This window comes from Peromyscus leucopus, unplaced genomic scaffold (genome assembly GCF_004664715.2).
Source record: "Peromyscus leucopus breed LL Stock unplaced genomic scaffold, UCI_PerLeu_2.1 scaffold_724, whole genome shotgun sequence".
NCBI lineage: Eukaryota > Metazoa > Chordata > Mammalia > Rodentia > Cricetidae > Peromyscus > Peromyscus leucopus.
Window position 1 is genome coordinate 534 of NW_023505645.1, and position 20,250 is coordinate 20,783.

Genomic DNA, 20,250 nt, shown 5'->3' on the forward strand with positions numbered 1-20,250 from the left:
GTCAGGCACTAAGAGAGAGTGGCAGTCATTAGGCAGATGGGTGGCCTACATGGAGTTCTGGTAGATAGTGTTCTGATGAATGCTCTGATGTAAAATTTTGTTGTAATCTTTGTGTAACAACTATCTGAGCTCTGAGCCATTACATGGTTCACTGTAGGTGTCAAGAACTGATCATCACCATAATGTGATATAAATAGGCTTCAGGACCATTTGAAGCTGATTTTGCCAGAATAAAAATTATTAAAACACAGTAAATGATAATATCAGTGTGAATGAGATTGACTCCATGGAGATTAAAGTGACCTTTTTTGGTTAACATTTACATTTTTCTTTCCCATTTCCAGCTTTCAAAAGTCTATGGACCTGTGTTCACCCTGTACTTGGGCATGAAGCCTACTGTTGTGTTGCATGGGTATGAAGCAGTGAAGGAAGCTCTGATTGACCATGGGGAGGAGTTTGCTGGAAGAGGAAGCTTCCCAATAGCTGAAAGAGTTAATAAAGGCCTTGGTAAGTAAGTGTACACATTCATGTGAGTGCTGCACAGTGTTTACAGTGGAAGTGAATACTGAAAGGTGGGTCTGGATTTCTTCCTTAGATACAGGTTGGACCTCTCTATGGTTTCCACCCATCAGATCTCTCATCTGTTCCTAGAATCTATGTCTAGTGTTTTATCATTTTTAGGCATTGTTTTTAGCAATGGAAGCAGATGGAAAGAGATAAGACGCTTCTCACTCATGACTCTGCGGAATTTGGGCATGGGTAAAAGGACCATTGAGGACCGTGTTCAAGAGGAAGCACAGTGCCTTGTGGAGGAACTGAGGAAAACCAATGGTAAGTGTAGGTTTATGCACTTATATCTTAGTCTTGGTATGTGTGTATGTCATGTTGATCACATCCTATCTAAAATTTTTCTTCATTTTTTAAGTCAAAAACAATGAATTTCATGTTAATTTTCTGCTGAGCTGCAGGACTATGCATTTCCATTACCACAAGTGTAATTTCTCCTTATGGATCATTCCACCACAGAATAAATGCTATTGATAATGGTGACAGAGCCCAATCAGAATATTTGTTTTCATTTTCTTGGACTATAGAAATTAGGCAAATTAACTGAGTAGTACAGGATTCTTATAAGTCAATGTTTATAGTCCTGGGTAACAGTGATGTAATTTATGGCTTTCATTTCTTAGCCAAGTGTAATAAAATATTCATCAATTATTGTGTCTGCAATAGCATATTATCAAAATTGTATTGCTATTTGTTTAAAAAATATTTACTGCATTCAGAATCCTATACAATGTTTATTGATTGTGATCATCCACAAATGCCTCTGAGATACACCCCTACTTTACTATCTACCCTACCTTGTGTTGTCTCTTTATTTAATATCCACCAAACCTGATCTGTGCTTGACATATACAATTTTTTAGAAAATTTTTATTAGTGGTTTCAGTTTTTTTCTTATTTGAAAATATGTTTTAATTGAAATAGTATTGTATGATTCCCAACCCTTCCCTTTCCTTCTGTCCCTTCCCAGGTGCCCTCCTTTGTTTCTTTCTCATGCCTTTCCCACTCTCAAAATGATAGCATCTTTTTCTTTAATTATTATTGTGCAAATGTCTGTAAGTGAACACATACATATACAACCTCTTGAGTACTCTTTGTTATTGGATATCATATATATCTATAATTTCATTGCTGCCAATCTGCAAATGGACTGCAAATAATAGAGCTTAAGCTTTGGAGAGAATAATTATCCTTACTCCAGGAGTCATTAGTTGTTTGGAGTCGCCTGCCTAGTGGTAGGACTCTGTGAAAATTTTCCCTTTTCACATTATCACATCTGATTTTGCCATTTTTCCAGTCTTGTTTTGTAGTCATTTATAGGAGAGACTGTTTTATTGGTGACTTCTTGATATTCTAATTCTTAGAATCTTACTGCTTCCTTTTCTGTGTTGATTACTGAGTCATAGATGCAGAAGTTGTGATGTTTTTCTTTATGTTGAGGCTGGGATTCCCAAAATCTGTTGGTGTCTGCTTTATATCCAATAGTGACTTTCCGGAATGGTCTCCAACTGCTGTAAAAAGAGGTCTTTTTAGTAAGGGATGGTAGCTACACTTACCTTCATCTACATGGATAAGATTTAGAATGTAGTAAAGAATTATGCTGGTCAAGAGGTAGTAGATTCTTTCCTATGGCCCATCACCTAACTAACCCTACAAAGTTATCTCATTTTTGATCATATTTAACCTCCCTCCTCAAATTCTTCCCACATCTATCCACCTTTTATTCCTAACCATTGTTTTAATAATTTTTCTCCAAATGCCAATTTGTGCTCATCAAGTATTCTTGTTCGTGTGACCTTCCAATAAATCTTGGTCAATTTATCAGGGGCTACCCTCTTAGAGAAAATTGACCCTTCCTCTTCCAGAAGCTAATAATTTCCATAAACACCTCCTTTCAGAGTATTACCTCAAGTCCAATTTCCATCTCCATGCAAGGATATTTTTGTCTTTGGTTTGCACAGGTCTTGTACATACTGTCACATTTTCTGTGAGTTCATATGTGCATCTGCCATGCTGTGCCCAGAAGACATCATTTCCTTATAGTCATCCACCACCTCTGGCTCTTACCCTCTCTGCTCCCTCTTCTTCAATGATCCCTGAGTCTTTCGAGGAAAGGGTGCAGTACATAATATTTAGGGATGAACACTTTGCAGTCACTTATTCTTTGCACCTTCGCCCTTTGTAGCCTCGGTGTTAATCATCATCTACTGTAAACAGAAGCTTCTTTGATGGTGGTTGAGAAATATCTTGTAAGTGTGGCTTTCTTCTGGATTATGTTTGACTTACTAGGGGCTACACTCTTAAAGAAAACTGACTCACTTTCTCTCGAGAGCTAAGCAGTACCAGTAGCTTCTTGACTATTAGTAGGACTTTGTACCCTCTCCATACCATGATTTGGTCTGGCTTAAACTTACCTGGGTCTTGTGAATGTTGTCACAATGACAACTGACATGTGCAGCTGCCTTGCTGTGTTCATGAGACACTGTCTCCTTTTTGTCACCCATCACCTCTGTCTTTTTATGCCCTCTCTTCCATAATGATCCCTAAGCCTTAGGAAGAAGCATTGAGATACAGCTCTTCTATTTATGGCTGAGCATACCATGTGTTGCTTTTGCTCTGTGCCTTGAGTAGCTGTGGGTCTCTGTGTTAATCATCATCTACTGCAAATATGAGTTTCTCTGATATGGGTTGAGAGATGCATTAATCAATAGACACCATGATAATTTATTTGGAGTTGATAAATACTTTGCCCATTTAGCAGAGTGATAAAAGATTCTCCCCTAAGGTTGATGATATGTCTAGGCACAGGGCCTTGACCTGATGTTGGTGCCAAGTATGGATTTATCTCATGAAACAGATCTTAAACCAAAACAGAATGTTGTTTGCAACTTCAGTGATGTTCATGCTTACTGTGGCACCAGCTGATATGTCTTGCCAGGCAAATAGTTGTTGTAACTTACAGAGTCTATAGCCGGGTGATACTGATCATTACTTTTCTCTTCTGGTAGCCCACATAGCATATTCCAGCACTATGAGAGCTAGTGTATATCAAAAATTTTAGAGATCTAAAATTAAGAACTTAATGATACACCTAAAATATTCAAAAAACGAACAAATAATACTATAAAAAGCAGATAGGAAGAAGGCTGAGTATGGTGGTGAATGCTTTTAATCCTAGCACTCAGGAGTCAGAGACACAGGTAGATATCTATGAGTTTGAGGCCAGCCTGGTCTACACAATAAATTCCTCCACAATTATGTTCTCAAAAACCAAACAACAAAAAGTAAACAGGAAGAAATAATAAAAATCAAGCCTGAAATAAATTTGCAATGTAAAAACAAACAAACAAGCAGAGAATCAATGAAGAATTGTTACGTTGAAAAGATTTGCTAGATTGATAAAAAAAAAATTCAGGGGCTGGAGAGATGGCTCAGTGGTAAGAGCACTGTTTTGCTCTTCTAGGGGATCCAGATTCAATTACCAGCAATCACATGGCAGCTCAAAACTGTCTGTAACTTCAGATCCAGGGATTCTATAATTCATGAAGACATACATGCAGGCAAATCACAAATGCACACAAAATAAAAATACATAAAAGGAAAAAATGTTAAACAAAATTAACCAAAAGAGAGAGATGAACCAAACTGCAGATGAAATACAAGGCATTACAACTATATATATATATAATATATATATATACACACATATATATATATATATATATCATGGTTTCTCTGTGTAGTCCTAGCTGTCATGGAACTCACTTTGTAGACCAGGTTGACCTCAAACTCACAGAGATCCATCTGTCTCTGCCTCTCAAGTGCTGGGATTAAAGTTGTGTGTCATCATTGGCCAGCCTGAAATTCGGACAATATTGAGGATGGACTAGAAAGTCATACCCACCAAATTGAAAAATCTAAAAGAAACAGATACATGTTTAGATATATATGACTTGCCAAATCCAAATCAAGATGAAATAAATAATTCAAATAGACCCATAACATCCAATGAGATAGACAAGTAATTAAAAATTTCTCAACTACAATAGTCTAGGACCAGTTGGATTCAGTGAAAAGTTCTACCAAATCTTTAAAAAAGAACCAACACCAATACTCCTCAAATTATTTGGTAAAACAGAAAATGATGAAACATTTCTAAAAATCTTTCTACAACATTGGTATTACAATGATTCCAAAACTAGGCAAAGAAAAAAATAAAAGAAGAAAGAAAAAAAAAAAAGGAAGGAAGGAAGGAAGAAGGGAAGAAAGAAAGGGAGGAAAAAAGAAAGAAATCAAGAGAAAGAAAGAAAGAGGAAGGAGGAGGAAGGAAGGAGGAAGGAAGGAAGGAAGGAAGGAAGGAAGGAAGGAAGGAAGGAGAAAATATTGGCTAATATCTCTGATGAATATGAAGAAAAATATTTTTCAATAAAAGATTTGTAACCAAATTCATAATGCATGAAAAAGATTATCCACTGTGATCTAATTGGATTCATTATAGAATTTCAGTGATGGTTCAAATATTTAAATAAATAAATGTAAACTTCATTACTTTTTCTTATGTGGAACTTATCATTTTGGCTTATGCTCTATTAAAACACATATGACAGCACAAATCTGCAAAATGAACAAAGAGAAATCAAAGAAATTATTTCTTAATTAAATTATGTACTTAATTAAACAAGAACCATTTTTGTTAACTTTTTGACTCTTTGGTGATTTGGGGAAATGTTTACAAACCTACAAACCCACTTTTGCGCAGATATGCTGGTTAGAGTTTATTGAACATAGTCATCGTGTACTTCTTTTAAAAAATGAACATTATTGCCCCTAATACTGCATATAGTGTGGGCTTCATAAAGACATTTCATAGCAGGGTAACATGTGCTTTGAACATGCTCACCTACCCACCCAGTTCCCATTTTTCCTATTGCATCCACCCCTTCTTCTTTGTTAGACTTAAAAAAGATAATTTATTTTTATTTTATGTGTATAAATGTTGTCCTGTACATCCATGTGTGTACCACTTGTGTGCCTGGTACCACAGAAGTCAAAAAGTTGTATCAGATTCCCCTGGAACTAAGGTTACAGAAAGTTATGAGCCACCAGGTGGGTGCTCAGAACTGAACTTTCTTCCTCTACAGCAGTAAGTACTCTGAACACAGAGCTATCTGTCTAGCACTGACCTTGTGTCTACTTTTCAAATACTGCATTTACTTCTTACGGAGCAAAATGCATTGTTTTAAATGATCAAATGAGAAAAGGGAAATCTCATGTTGTTTCCCCCTTTTGGAATTTAACTGTACAATAAAAGTTTTCCTTTTATTTAGTGATGCAAACAAATCTACATGGAAGTGGCTGTTCCTGAGATTACACATTATTGTCCTGTGAAGAGTGTAATCTCAAATGTTGCCACCTGCAATGTTGACATTTCCTCCTTCCTGGGATCAGTACTTGCTTCCTTGGTTACTCATTGTGGCTGCAGATCTTCCAGGTGTACACTCCTCCATTTAAATCACATATATGACAATCAAGATTCCTGTAAGAAACAATTCTGTAGCAGGAATCTTCACGGTTCTTATTAATAAAATCAAACCTGAGGCCAGTTATTGGGGTGAAATGCTGGTTGGTCAGAGAGACAGAACAAGCCACAGCTAACCTCACCTGGCCACTTCTCAGCTGGTCTTGTTTCCTCAAACTGGAAGCTTCTATGTCCTCAGCTGAATTGCTGACTCGAAAGCCTGAAGCTTAACCAGCTAAAAGCTTAACCAGCCAAATGCTTCTGGTTCCTGGTCCTCACGCCTTATATATCTTTCTGCTTTCTACCACCACTCCCTGGGATTAAAGGCGTGAGTCACCAAGCTTGGCTGTATCCTTGAACAGGTGGATTTCTGCCTCTAGAATGCTAGGATTAAGGGTGTGTGCTACCACTGCCTATCCTCATGTTTAATATTGTGGCTGTCCTATTCTCTGACCCCAGATAAGTTTATTAGGATACACAATATTTTGGGGAACACAATACCACCACACAATTCTGTTCTGAAAACTATAAATTTCAGGTTTATAAAATCTTTTGTTTTATTTCAAGTATCAGGTAGATAAAGGTATAAAAATTTGTGTAACAGATTTGATCTGTTCTTATTTAAGTATTAAGTTTGAGCCACCTCAAGGCTAAGTTTAAAGAGATATTTTACTTCTATATATAACAAATGCTTAGCTGTTAGTAAAATTGTAATTAGGTATGGTTTAAAACTTATACAGACTCTTTACCTGTTAACAAAAACAAAATGTCTTTTTATATTTTAACGATATTTTTCTAATTGTTTCTAATTATCCAGGCTCACCCTGTGATCCCACCTTCATCCTGAGCTGTGCTCCATGCAATGTCATCTGCTCGGTTATTTTCCAGAATCGTTTTGATTATAAGGATCAGGATTTTCTTACCTTCTTGGAAAAAATACATGAGAATGTCAGGATTCTCAGTTCCCCCTGGTTTCAGGTGAAGTCAAGAGCTTTTCCTTCTGAGAACATACTTACAGTCTTTCATTTTCATAGGTCAAACTCAATATGGACCAAGAAGTGAGGTGACAGGACACCACAGTTTGGAATAACATATTATGGAAAGAATATCTGGAAGGTGGTTCTAAGTCCTTTGCTGTACAAATAGCAAAACTCAAAGGCAAAAGCTAGATTGCTTCAAACCTGCTAGTTCTCTATCCATTGATTTTCTAATTGTTGTCCACAGAGGTGTCTGTATAAAGTATTATTGCATTCACATCTAGAAGTGTGTCCATTTGTTCACAGAACATTATTCTATGCATACTTCTTGCCCTCTTTTCAATTTTGAATACATCCTCATCATATTATTACAGAATTTTTTTTGATTTTTTTTTTTTTTTTTTTTATTTCATATTATTAGTCAGGGATATTTTAGTTTAGAACACACATGTTCTCAGAGTTGTCCTAGGCTGAACTGGCATCTCCTGAACTTTCCATAAAGAATGGTTGTGATCTGGGCTGCCCAGCGCAACAAAGCATAGCAGTCAGGCACTACTATGGTGAGCAAATGTATGGGGTGATATTGGAGAGAGAGAGAGAGAGAGAGAGAGAGAGAGAGAGAGAGAGACAGAGAGAGAGAGACAGAGAGAGAGAGAGAGAGAGAGAGAGAGAGAGAGAGAGAATAGTTCATGTCCTGTGGACAGAGGCACATCTGAAGAGGTGAAGCAGTGAGAAGGGGACTGAGGTGAGTGGCTAGATTGCCAACAGGGCCAAGGGGATGTTTGGGCCTCGGCTGCTGCCAGGGCACATGTTTGGGTTCATGGCCATGTTGCAGCCATGGTCTGTGTGATGTCCATGGCTCCTGATACCACCAAAGGCCAAGAGGAAAGGTTTGTGGGGAGTTGGTCCTGTCCCTCACTGGCTGCAACACTAGGGAGAGTGGGCCCTGCACCTCCTCTGGGCAGCACAGTGAACCTGATTTTGTTGACAATGGGTGAGCTAACCCTAAGAATGTGAGTTTGGTAGGTTTGACCCTTCCCTCATCTGCCCATATAGTGGCATGGGTGGGGTAGATGTGCCCCCCAAGGGCCTTTGGCAGGTGGGAGAGTTGACTCTGAAGTCATAAGTGTGGGAGAGCTGCCCTTGATCCCCCCACCAGCTACAGCAGTCAGAAGAGCACACCCTGCACCTTGCCTGTGCAGCACAGTAGAGCCAGTGCTGTTGGCAGGGGTGTAGGTGAGTCAGCCCTGACGCTGTGAGTGTGAGAGAGCTGACCCCACTACTTGTCTGTCATGTGATGGTGTGGTTGGGGAAGAGAGGTCCCCTTTACCCTTAGCTCCTGCTGCCTGAGGCAAATGAGGGCACTGACCCTCATTACTTAAGGCTGCATTACTTAAGAAAGCAGGCCCTGGTCCTAACCTGGGCAGCATAGTAGAGCTGGATCCTGTTGGCAGAGGCTCGGGTGAACCGTCCCTGAGGTTGTGAGAGTGGGAGAGCTGGCCATATCCTGTCTTCTGCCACGTGATGGTAAAGTCAAAGGAAAGAGGCCCTCCTCCATTGCCCCTCACAACTGTGCTAGTTGAGGGAGCTGGGCCTTCCTCCTTACCAGCTTGAGCACCTGAAAAAGTGGGCCCTGCACCATCCCTGGGCAGTACATCAGAACTGACCCTAGTGACGCTATTAATTGCAGGGCTGCAGGTGAATCAGGCCAGAGAATGTAGCGTGGGAGATCCGGCCCCTCCCCTCATCTGTCTTATGGTGGTATTGGTGGTGGAGAGATTTCCTCTCCTTCCTTGCAGCCTGTGGCAGTTGGAAAGGCTGGCCCTGAGGTTATAGGAGTGGGAGATTGTTTCTGCCCTTCACCAGCCTCAGCTCTTGGGAGAGTGGCCCCAACACCTTCCCTAGATAACACAGTAGATTTGGCCCTGATGATGTGGGTGTGAAAGAGCCAACTTAGAGGGCATGAAAGGGGTGAACTAGCCAGGGCTGTGCAGACAGATTACTGTGGTCCTGAGGACAGGGGAGATGGCACATAGATGGCACACACATGTATGCATGAATACACACACCACACACATGATTAAAAGCAAAACAATACATCTTAACAAGAAATTTATTTTTTAATTTTGTAGGTCTGCAATAATTTCCCTTCACTAATTGACTATTGTCCAGGAAGTCATCACAAGATAATAAAAAATGTTGATTATCTCACAAGTTACGTTTTGGAGAAAATAAAAGAGCATCAGGAATCACTGAATGTTGCAAGCCCTCGGGACTTTATTGATTATTACCTGATTAAACAAAAACAGGTAAAATGTTAATATTAATTTATTTTATTGCTCCAGCTTTTGTGGTTTTTTGAACATTGAAATGTTTGTCAGGGATGGTTTAAAGTCAGTAGCATTTGAAAAACAGTTTTAGTATTTATTATGTGTTGGGATGCACCATATTGATACTGATAAAAATAAAGGGAATTTGTTAACTGGAATACATTCCCTCTGTTTTTTAAAAGTATGGCAGAGGAGAAAAATAATACAAAGGGCAGATAAGATGGGAAAAAAATCTAATCAAGTAGAAAATAACCAACTATTATGGCAGTGTGAAAATTAGCATCATAAATGCACATAGTTGGCTAGATTTCCTGCATGTCTAGTGGATTAAAATTGATCTGGCCATAGTGTTTCTTTTAAAAATGAAAGATCCAGGAGTTAATTTCAGAATTACTGAGGGGTGTATGGAGAGTTATGAGGTGGGGAAGAGTAGGTGTATGAAAGAATAAGGTTTGAGTATAAGTTCAAGTTACTTTTCCCCAAAATGAATTAAAGACTGGTATCTATTAGGTATCCTTCCATCATGATATGCATTGGCATTGTGTACTTTATTCAAAAGACAATTTTCCATTGTGTTTCCTAGGGAATCAATAAAAGCCAGTTGACTATAGATGTTTGGGTTTGGTTGTGGACATGGATTCTACTCCACTGATCTTAGTTTGTCCTTTGCTAGTACTCCACTAACCTGAGTTCTTCATTACTGCAACTGAATAACAGTACTTAATATCCTGGCACCTGAGTCCCCTGATATTGCTGCTTTCTTTTGACAGATTTTTGTCTAGTTTGTACCTTTTAAAATGTATACTTGTAAGATATAGTTCACAAAGTCCACTGAATGTAAAGTGATCTCTCTGGGCTATAACCATGTTTCACTTACATTATGGCGTTACTTCACATGATTACAAAACACTGCAACTACCAGCTCTTTCTAGTTGGAAAGTATGCCATTACTTTGCAAAAACACACTCCACCCACTACTGATCACTCCTTTGCATCCACACCATCTGTAGTAGTTTTTAATGTGATTTCTGTATATGTGTATAATATATTTGCCTATGATGAATGGATCATCTAAACTGACTAGTGTATGTGGCTTTCAATTTCTGCCTTGCACTTGCCTAGAAATTGGACTAAGTACTTCTTCCTTTCTTTGCAGCAAATTTCATTTTCTTGCATTAAGAGCACAATGCACTTGTTATCATAGATGGATATTTGTGTTATTTCTACATGTGGTTCGCCTAAGCTATACATATGAACATTGGACATCTTTGCCCATAGCTTTTTTTTTAATTTCTCTGTCTATATCCCCAGGATTGGTGTTTCTGAGTCAAATGATAATGTTTTTCTTTTTAGAGCAACTGCTAAAAACTTTCACATTAATACACTATTTCATATCTTGTGATATTTTATTTCCCAAATAGCTGCCAAAAGGTGTAATTTTGAAACTTTATTATTAACATCAACTCAGTTAGTGTAAAGTGGTTTCTTAGGGCAGATTTAATGGGTATTTTCTTGATAACAGTGGAAATGAAAATCTTTTTAGGTGCCATTTTGCCTTTCTGTGTCTTCAGAGAATTTTTATTCAAATATTTTGCTTATTACATTCCTTACTGTGTGGATTTGTGGAATTGTGTATGTATCTAGATATAAACATCTCCATATAAATGGTATGGAAACATATTTCCATCCAGTAGGTGGTCATTTTCATATTCTTAATTATGTCCTGAATGCATTAGCATTTTGTCATGGATGAAGTCTGGTTTATCTGGGTTTTGGGTGGTTTGTTCTGAAATCTATGAGTCCAAACCATAGGGAACAAGGCTTATCCCTAGTTTACCTCTCCAGCATCCTTCTTCATGTAGTTATCCTGCTCTTCCATCATCATGCTGAAGTCTCTTCTGTTAGATAGAGCAGGCTTGGAACTCAGTTGTAAATGACTTGGCCTTAGATGTTTAGGTTAACTCTGGCTACCAAGGCTCTACTGGTATTGATGTTGATTGTGTTCAACAATTCACTACTTTCACTACTGTAGCTCTGCAATAAGATTTTTAAACAATTGTTCTATGGTTGATATATTTGTTTTATTTTATTTTTGCAATATTTTATTAAGTATTTGAGAATTTCATGTGATGTAATTTGAACATTACCCTCAACTTTTATTATCCTCTCTACATCCTCTCATCTCTTCCTACCATACTTTGTGATTTCTTTTTTCCCTCTCTTCCCCATTGAGTCCAGTTTCTGTTGCTCACCTAGCCTTAGGCCTGATATGTAATCAACCCATCAGGGTCTCATCATTGAAGGAAATTGACTCTCCCCTTTCCAGGAGCTTATCAGCTAGACTTGGTACTTCATATTTCCTCTCCTCACTTTGTGCTGGGTTTTTATCTGGTGATGCCTACGTAGTTTTTGTGTAGGCTGTCACAGTTACTCTGAGTTTATGTTCATCTCTCTTTTTGTCTCCAGAAACACTGCTTCCTTGATCTTATTAATCACTGAAGGCTCTTACAACATTTCTGCTTCCTCTTCCACATGATACTTAAACCCTCTGAGGAGTGTGTTATGATTTAGGGGTGAGCATGTCACAATGCTTTATTCTCTGTGCATCAAACAGTTGAGTGTCTCTACATTAATTGCCGTCTCCTGTGGGAGAAATTTCTCTGATGATAAGTAAGACAGTTCTGGACTGTGGATATAGTAGTAAGTCATTAGGAATCATTATATCACTCTACTGTTAGTCCATTAAACTGATAGATTTGACCACAGAGTCTTAGCCCTTGAACAGTTGTAGATATGGTTGCTGTCTAACAAAATGGGCCTTAGATTCCATCAGAAAGCAGTTGTTGCTCCCATGACATTGGTGTAACTATTGCACTACTGGGCATGACTTATCAGGCCAGGCATTGTTGTAACTTGCTGGGTCACAGCTGGGTGAAACTGAGAAGAACTTTTCTCCCCCAGTACCATGGATATCACATCTGCAGCACAACAAATACTAGCCAATAGGAATGAAGCTTCTAGATGAGTAGCAGCTTCATTTCTTCATGTTCTGTGACTCAAAAATATGTCATCAAAATACTGATTTTCCATAGAGTTCTGGAGAGTGACCTGGAATATTGACAATAACCTGTGATAGTTAAGGATCCATGTAACTCTATTGGCCAATCACTCAATGTAATCTTTGACTGGTCCTGAGGCATGTATATGATGTATGTGTATTTGCATTTTTAAAGCTACTATAGTAGTAGTTTCTCATAAGTTTTTCAAAGGGCCTTTGGTGTGACTTATTTATCTCTTCTCATTCACTCTTTTACCTTACTAACTCATGTTCACCTTTCATCTGTGATTTTATTTATTTGGTCTTTTCTCTTTTCTTTGATTATTTTGGCTAAAATTTGCCAATCTTGTTAACCAAGTTTGTTAACAAAGTTCCTACTGTTTGCTTTTTGTTTGTTTGTTTCTATTTTAATATTTTCAGCCCTGACTTCTGTTATCTCTTTCTGTCTAACATTTTAGGTGTTGTTTGTTCTTATTTTTACTAGTCTTTCACATGCACTTTTAAATTATTATTATTATGTGAAGTCTCCAATTTTTATGTAGATCTTAGTGCTACAAATAATCTTCATAGCAGCTTTCCAATTGTGTCCCATAGATTTTCATATGTTGTGTTTTTAATTTCATTCAAGGTTAGGAATGTTTTAATTTCCTTCTTTATTTCTTTCTTAACCCAGTATCCATTCACTAGTATGCTATTAAATTTCCATGAGTTTGTGTCCTTTCTGTTATTTCTATTGTTAGCAATGTCTATCTTTATCTTTTTATGGTCAGACAATATGCAGGATACAATTTCAATTTTCTTAAATTCTTCAAGATTTGTTTTGTGTCCTATTATGTTTTCAATTCTGGAGAAAGTTCTATGGATTTCTGTGAAGAAATTATATTCTTCTGAGCTTGAATGGAAGGTTCTGTAATATCTTTTAGGTCCATTTGATTGATGATGTCATTTAGCATCATAGTTTTTCTAGTTTTTGTCTAGATGGCTTATCTGTTGATGGAAGTGGGGTATTTAAGTCATCTGCTGTCACTATGTTTGAGTCAGTCTGTGATTTTATATTTAATAATGTTTGTTTTATGAGACTGGGTGCCCATATGTTTGGTGCATAAATGTTTAGAATTGTAATGTCTTCTTAGTGGAGTTTTTCTTTAATGAGTATGGGATGTCCTTACTCATCTCTTTTGGTTAATTTCATTTTTGAAGTTTGTGGGTAGGCTCAGAACTTCCTCACAGTCCCACTTGAATTTGAAGATTTGTTTTTGCATTAGAATATTTAAGCATATGAGAGTGAGTCGTTAGATTATTCTGAAGAATATTATTACTTTTATCCTGATTTCATTTCAGATCATTTTTGTATAAAGTCACAACTGGACTTTATCTTTTGTACTGAAATTGTACTACAATCATTTATTAGCTTTGATTGATTTTACACAAATTGATATTACATGTGATTTTCTACATATTTTATCACACTTCATTAATATTATTGTACTTTATCCTTCCTAATTTAGGTTCCCCTATTTTATTTATTTGTTTAATTTTTCAGACTAAGATTTCTATTATTATGTGAAATAATTCAAAAGTACATGCTTTTAGATTTTATTTCCATACTAAATTTAGAATAAAATTTTGAACTTTTGTAACACAGTGTACTTTATATTTGTAATTTTCCTAGATGTTCCTTGTGGCACATACCTTATCTTCTAGCCATACTTTTTAAGTATTTATACCATGAAAATTTGTATCCACAATTGTCAACTGCTTTTCTTAGTCAACTGTAGTGACTATGTACCCTTGTTTCCTTTGTTCTAATAATGTGCTATATTGTGGTGACTGATATTTTTAAGTAACTATAGATTTTGGGGGTAATTGCCACTTGGTCATAGATTGTAGTCCTTGAAGTATTTTAAACTAGGCCATTTTAATATCTTTTGGTTATTCATTTTTTAAGTTCTCTTATAGTTTTAGATATTATCTTCCAAAGAATAAATTCAAATGAGCAACACAATTGTGGATGTCATTTTCCATCAGGAAGGACAAATAATATCACAATGAGATTTAATGCTACAATTGTTAACTGTGGAACTTTTTCAAAGAAAAAAAACTGCTAGTAATCATATAATGAGATGGACACTAATATAAAGTTAATGAGAATGTCAATTATTAGAGCCATTGTGTAAAACCATGTCATGGGTCCTCTAGAATCTCTTTCTCTATCATAGGACGCAAGTACTTTACTTCTGAGCTTATATTCAAAGTATATCAGCATATGGAAAAGGCACCTGCACGTTCATGTTTTTCTCTTACTGTATCTCTCAGAGTCGCTGAGATAATCAATATAGAAGTCATCAATTGATGGATGAATGGATAAGAAATGTGGGCTACACATGTAAAGATATATTACTTTTTAAAAGTAAGAGGGAATCTAGTTATTAATGCACTAAGAAAGAATGGGTTTATTTAACACAAGGACAAAGAATCTCATTACAAACCCCTCTTAGTTTAATAGAGAATTCCCAGAGACAGAGTCAAATGTCCTCCACTGTTCTTCACCATATGGAGACATAGACCCTCATTTTTATGTATGAATCTGCATATCTGAAGATTAGACATAACACATTCTTCTTCATATGGTTTTGATGGGAGAATATAATTAATTAACAAAATGTTTTGCTTATGTTTTTAGGGCATAAAAGTACAAAACTATACACACTATTGTGCAGATAATCACATAATTGCAAGAGTTAGGCTAGTAAGGAATCAGGGTTATGTCAAAAATTATAAAAATCTGTGCCATAATCTTTGAAATAATATGTTAATTTCTCCTCTACATTCCAGGATCTTTATTGGCAACAATATAAAACAAATATTCTGTAGAAGTCTTATTATAAAAAACTTGCAATTAAATAAATGTTCATGTCAAATTAACTAGACCCCAAGACTACACAACTCAGTAAACTTCTATGAAGTTAGAATAACCATTTGGAAAGGGAGCTATGGTTTTTTATTTTAAATTTTATACTTTCAGTAACAAATACATAAACTTGCATAAAACTGTAGAGCCATTGTAATCAGATGTGCTGGTAAACAATTTATCAGATTATTGCATCAAATTATTCTTAGGCAAACAACAATCAACAATCAGAATTTACACTTGAAAATCTGGCAATCACAGTGAGTGATCTGTTTGGTGCTGGGACAGAGACAACGAGCACAACGCTGAGATATGCTCTCCTGCTCCTGCTGAAGCATCCACATGTCACAGGTGAGGACTCAGGTGGTGACCCATAGCAGGCCTATAAGATGCTGGAAAGACTCTGCTAGTGTCTGTGTGTCATTCTTAGAGAAGTCTCAGTCCCTCACTGGATGTAAAGAACAGCATGACTAAGAGAAACAGATCTGACTGTAGGAAAAGCAATCAAATTCTGGTCAGTGTGTGAGTTCTCTGGAAGGTAAATTATGACAGGAGTGGCCAGGATACATTGTCCTGTGGATACATGTTCTTTTATTTTCAAAAAACATGTCTTCAAATCAGCTAAAACCTTTCAGTTTCCTTTCCTCATTCTGATGAAGCTATATTTTGGGTGGGAAAAAGAAAACTCACCTCATGGAAGCATAAGCAGAAAACCTAGAATGTACTGGGTTTGGCTGAGATAATGTTCATTCTGAGAAGTGTTCAAAATATTTAGGTTCTACAGAAAAAAATTTCCATTAACACATAAAATACAGATGAAGAAATCTTATCACATCAATAGTCAATTTCTTTAATTTGTTGAACAATGATTTTTTTGAACTGTACGAATACCACTTTCTTTTACAATATTCTTTGAAACAGATTCAGTGGTTCAGCATGTACAAAGCACATTCTTCCTCCTGTGCCCAACATATACTACAGGATAAAAACACAAATGTGAATCAAAATTTATATTTTTAGGGTAGGAAGAGATAACAATAAGCAGACAAGGAGGCTTCACCAATTTATGGAACCAGTAATATGAGGAATGAGAAAAATATAGAGCAGGAAAAGATGATATTGAAGCATAAATGTTAGATCAACATGCATGTAGCAAGACAAACAAGCTGTGGATCGACATCTACAGACCAGTGAAGACTCCTGCTCCAAAGCAATAGAAGTTTAAGTAGAGAACAAAGCTGTGTGTAGGATGCTGACCTTGTTAAGGATCTCTTCCTATTCCCATTCAGCAGGTGACCCCCTTCAGAAAAATAAAATCTTTAAAGAAACTGAGTATAAGAAGCCCTTTACCTGAGACATTGGTGATTGACAGGGAATGGGCTCTCAGAGACCTTTCAGTGCCTTGTTCCAGGGTCTATCCTCCAGACAAAAGGAATAAATCAGCACTCCATATTTCACCACCTTGATATAAAATATTTTCCATGTATTAATCAGAATAGATTCTAAACATCCATTCAAGACACAGACTCATGGAGTTTCTGGAGTGAATAGAAGCATGGAACCCTTCAAGAAGATCCTTGGGTCACATGTTAACTATTCTTATTGAAACTACACCAGGATTCTCAAGATCAGCTGGCTTCTGATGAGTTTCTAAAACAAAAGGCAGATGAGACCTCTAAGTTAGCCATAATTTTTGTCCAATTTTCCATTTCTTCATGAAATTTGTGAGAATGTTTTTCATGCTATTATCTGAAGTAGAGTCACAGGAAGCCATGGGCTCCAGGAGCCTGAATACCTCTTGTGGGAGGGTAAGTGTGTCAGAGATTTTGCTATGTACCAGGTCTGGAAAGCTCCCAGTTCCATATTTACCATGTGGTTCCTATAGGTGTTTGACAGAAAATGAGGGATGAAAGAGAAACAATTTTGAGTCTAATACTCCTTTTAAATGAATATATATTCCCAGCACTTTAAAATATTTACTTAAATTTCCAGTATAATTCTAACACAAGATATGCAAAATTACAAATGAAATACATCCATTTATCAAAAAGACTGCTAATAATGGAAAATAATCATAATTTTCATGATAATGGATAATATTTATGTATTTACAATTAATCTATCAGTCAACATTGGTTTAACACAATGTTATAATCAAATCTACTGTTTTTCCCTTTTATTAAACATCTATTTTTCTCACATATCATGATTATGACTTCTCCTCCTCTACTTCGTCCTGTTCCTCCCCACCTCCTCTCACTCCAGATATCATTTTCTGCCTCTCATTAGAATACAAGCAGGCTTCTAAAAATTATATATAATATAATACAATGTAATAAATATAATACAACATAACAAAAATAGCACATCAGAATTGGACAAAACAAACAAAGGAAAAGAACACAAGAGAAGGCACAGGAAACAGAGACCCATTCATTTGCACATCAAAGAATCCCATAAAAACACTAAACTGGAAGCCATAGTAGATATGCAAAGACCTGGTGTAGACCTGTGCAGGCCCTGTGCATGCTGCCTCAGCCTCTGTGAGTTCATATATCCTTTATTTTGATTTTACAGGGCCTTTTTTCCTTAGTATCCTCCATCCTGTCTTGTTCTTACAATCTTTCTGCCTCCGATTCCACAGAGGTTCCTGATCCCTGATGGGAGGTATTTGATGGAGATATTCCATTTAGTGCTAAGTGCTTCAAGGTCTCTCACTGTCTGCATATTGTCTATTTGAGGGTTTCTATATTTGTTGCCATCTGCTGCAAGATAAAGATAAAGATGGCTGAGCAAGGCACTGAAGGATGAGTATAGCAGAATGTCATTAGGAGTCATTTTATTGCTATATTTTTGTTTTGTGTTTTGTTGATAATGGTTTTTTTTTTGTTTTTAGAACAGAAATATTTGCTTTTACCATAGGCCTCTGGATTATCAGACTCCCATTATTGGCCACCAAACAAGTTTCAGGACTAGTTTTCATTTCATGGAGTGAACCTTTGGTAAAATCAGTTCTTGGTTGGTTACACCCACAAGTATTGTAACACCATTGCCCTAGCATATCTTGCAGGCAAGGCAATATTGTTAATCAAAGGGTATGTGGCTGGGTTGCTGTTTATGTGTCTCTTTTGATAGTATGTAGAGTACATTCCAGTACCAAAGATGCTGAAACATGGGGATGAAGTTTCTTATGTAGGCATCAGTTTGACTTCTCCATGTTCGCAGAGCTGTATAGATGTTGCTTCAGCAATGAGGCCTTGCTGTCAGTTTGTGGAGAGCAATCTATTGTCTTGGCTACAGCCTGGGTTGTTTGGAGATGTCCATCAAGCTCCTTTGACCAACAACTCAATAAGATGCAACCTAACCCTGGTGTTGGAAGTTTCATTTGGTGACAAGAGATGTTCAGTTGGGGCTCTTGGATATTTCATTTAGATCACTTTCGTATGTTTCATATAGAAAATTTGTACTGTATTAAGATTCCATACTATCACTCAAATGGCCCTGAATTTTATCTGTCTCTCCTTATATTCCCTCCCTCACCCCTGCTCCCCTGCCCAGTCAAGCCTCCCCCCAACATATCCATAACTATCTATTCTATCTCCCTTCCTAACAAAATCTATCTGTCCTCCATATTCCCTTACTTTATATTTAACCTCTGTGGTTCTACAGATTGTAGCTTAGTTATCATTAATTTATCAGCTAATATCGACATATAAGTGAATACATACCATATTTCTCTTTCTGGTTCTGGATTACATCACTCAGGTGAGTTTTTTTAAATTCCATTCATTTACTTGAGAATTTCATGATATTATTCTTTTTTAATGGCTGAGTGATATTCCATTGTATAAATGTACCATATTTAAAAAAATATATTCCTCTGTTTAGGGATATACACTTTGTTTCCAATTTCTGGCTATTATGAATAAAGGAGCAATGAACACTGTAGTAGAATATTATTTTAAGGTGTGTTACTTTTGTTTATGTTGCATTTGTTTAACTCTGTGAAGCTTTGTTACTGTGCCTGTCTGAAACACTTGATGGTCTAATAAAGAGATGAATGGCCAATAGTGAGGCAGGAGAGAAAAATAGGAGAGGCTGGCAGGCAGAAAGGATAAATAATAATAAGGAGTGAGAAAAGAGATGGAGGAGTGATAAATCAAGGAGCCAGAGAAGGAAGAGGACTCCAGGGGCCAGCTGCCCAGCAACACAGCAAGTCATGGAGTAAGAAACAAAGAAAGGTATACAGGAATAGAAAAAAAATCCTGTAGACAAAAGATAGATGGGATAATTTAAAGTTAAGAAAAGCACACCAGGTGGTGGTGGTGCATGCCTTTAATACCATGCAGCAGATCTATGTGAGTTCAAGGCCAGCCTGGGCTACCAAGTGAGTTCCAGGAAAGGCACAAAGCTACACAGAGAAACCATGTCTCGAAACCCCCCCCAAAAAAAAAAAAAAGAAAAAAGAAAAGCTGGCAAGTAACTAAGCAAAGCTAAGGCTGGACATTCATAAGTAATAATAAGCCTTGGTGTGTGAATTTATTTGGTAGCTGGGTAGCAGGCCCCCTCAAAAAGAGCAAAAACAAACAACAGAACATGGTTGAGCAAGTCTTTCCATGATCAGATGAAACAATTGTTAGGTATGCCCAAGAGTAGTATAGCTGTATCTTGAGGTAGATTGGTTCCCATCTTCCTGAAGTATTGTCACACTGATAGCCGTAGTGGCTGTACAGGTTTGCACTCCCATCAACAATGCATAAGTGTTCCCCTTGTGCCACATCATTACCAGCATGATCTGTCACTTTTTTTAAAACTGATCTTCACCATTCTGATGGGAGTAAAATGAAATTTCAAAGTAGTTTTGATTTGCATTTCCTGATGACTACAGT

General features: G+C 37.0%; 1 protein-coding gene across 1 annotated transcript in view; it reads left to right on the forward strand.

Moving 5' to 3' along the window:
- The first annotated feature begins 315 nt into the window (after positions 1-315).
- The window catches only part of LOC114706883 (cytochrome P450 2C25), a 30,438-nt gene continuing 10,503 nt past the window's right edge, over positions 316-20,250 (forward strand). The window contains exons 1-5 of the mRNA XM_028889410.2: positions 316-507; positions 682-831; positions 6,903-7,063; positions 9,195-9,371; positions 15,571-15,712. Coding sequence (XP_028745243.1) covers positions 387-507; positions 682-831; positions 6,903-7,063; positions 9,195-9,371; positions 15,571-15,712 — 751 coding nt within the window. The 5' untranslated portion in view covers positions 316-386. The remainder of the gene's footprint in view (positions 508-681; positions 832-6,902; positions 7,064-9,194; positions 9,372-15,570; positions 15,713-20,250) is intronic.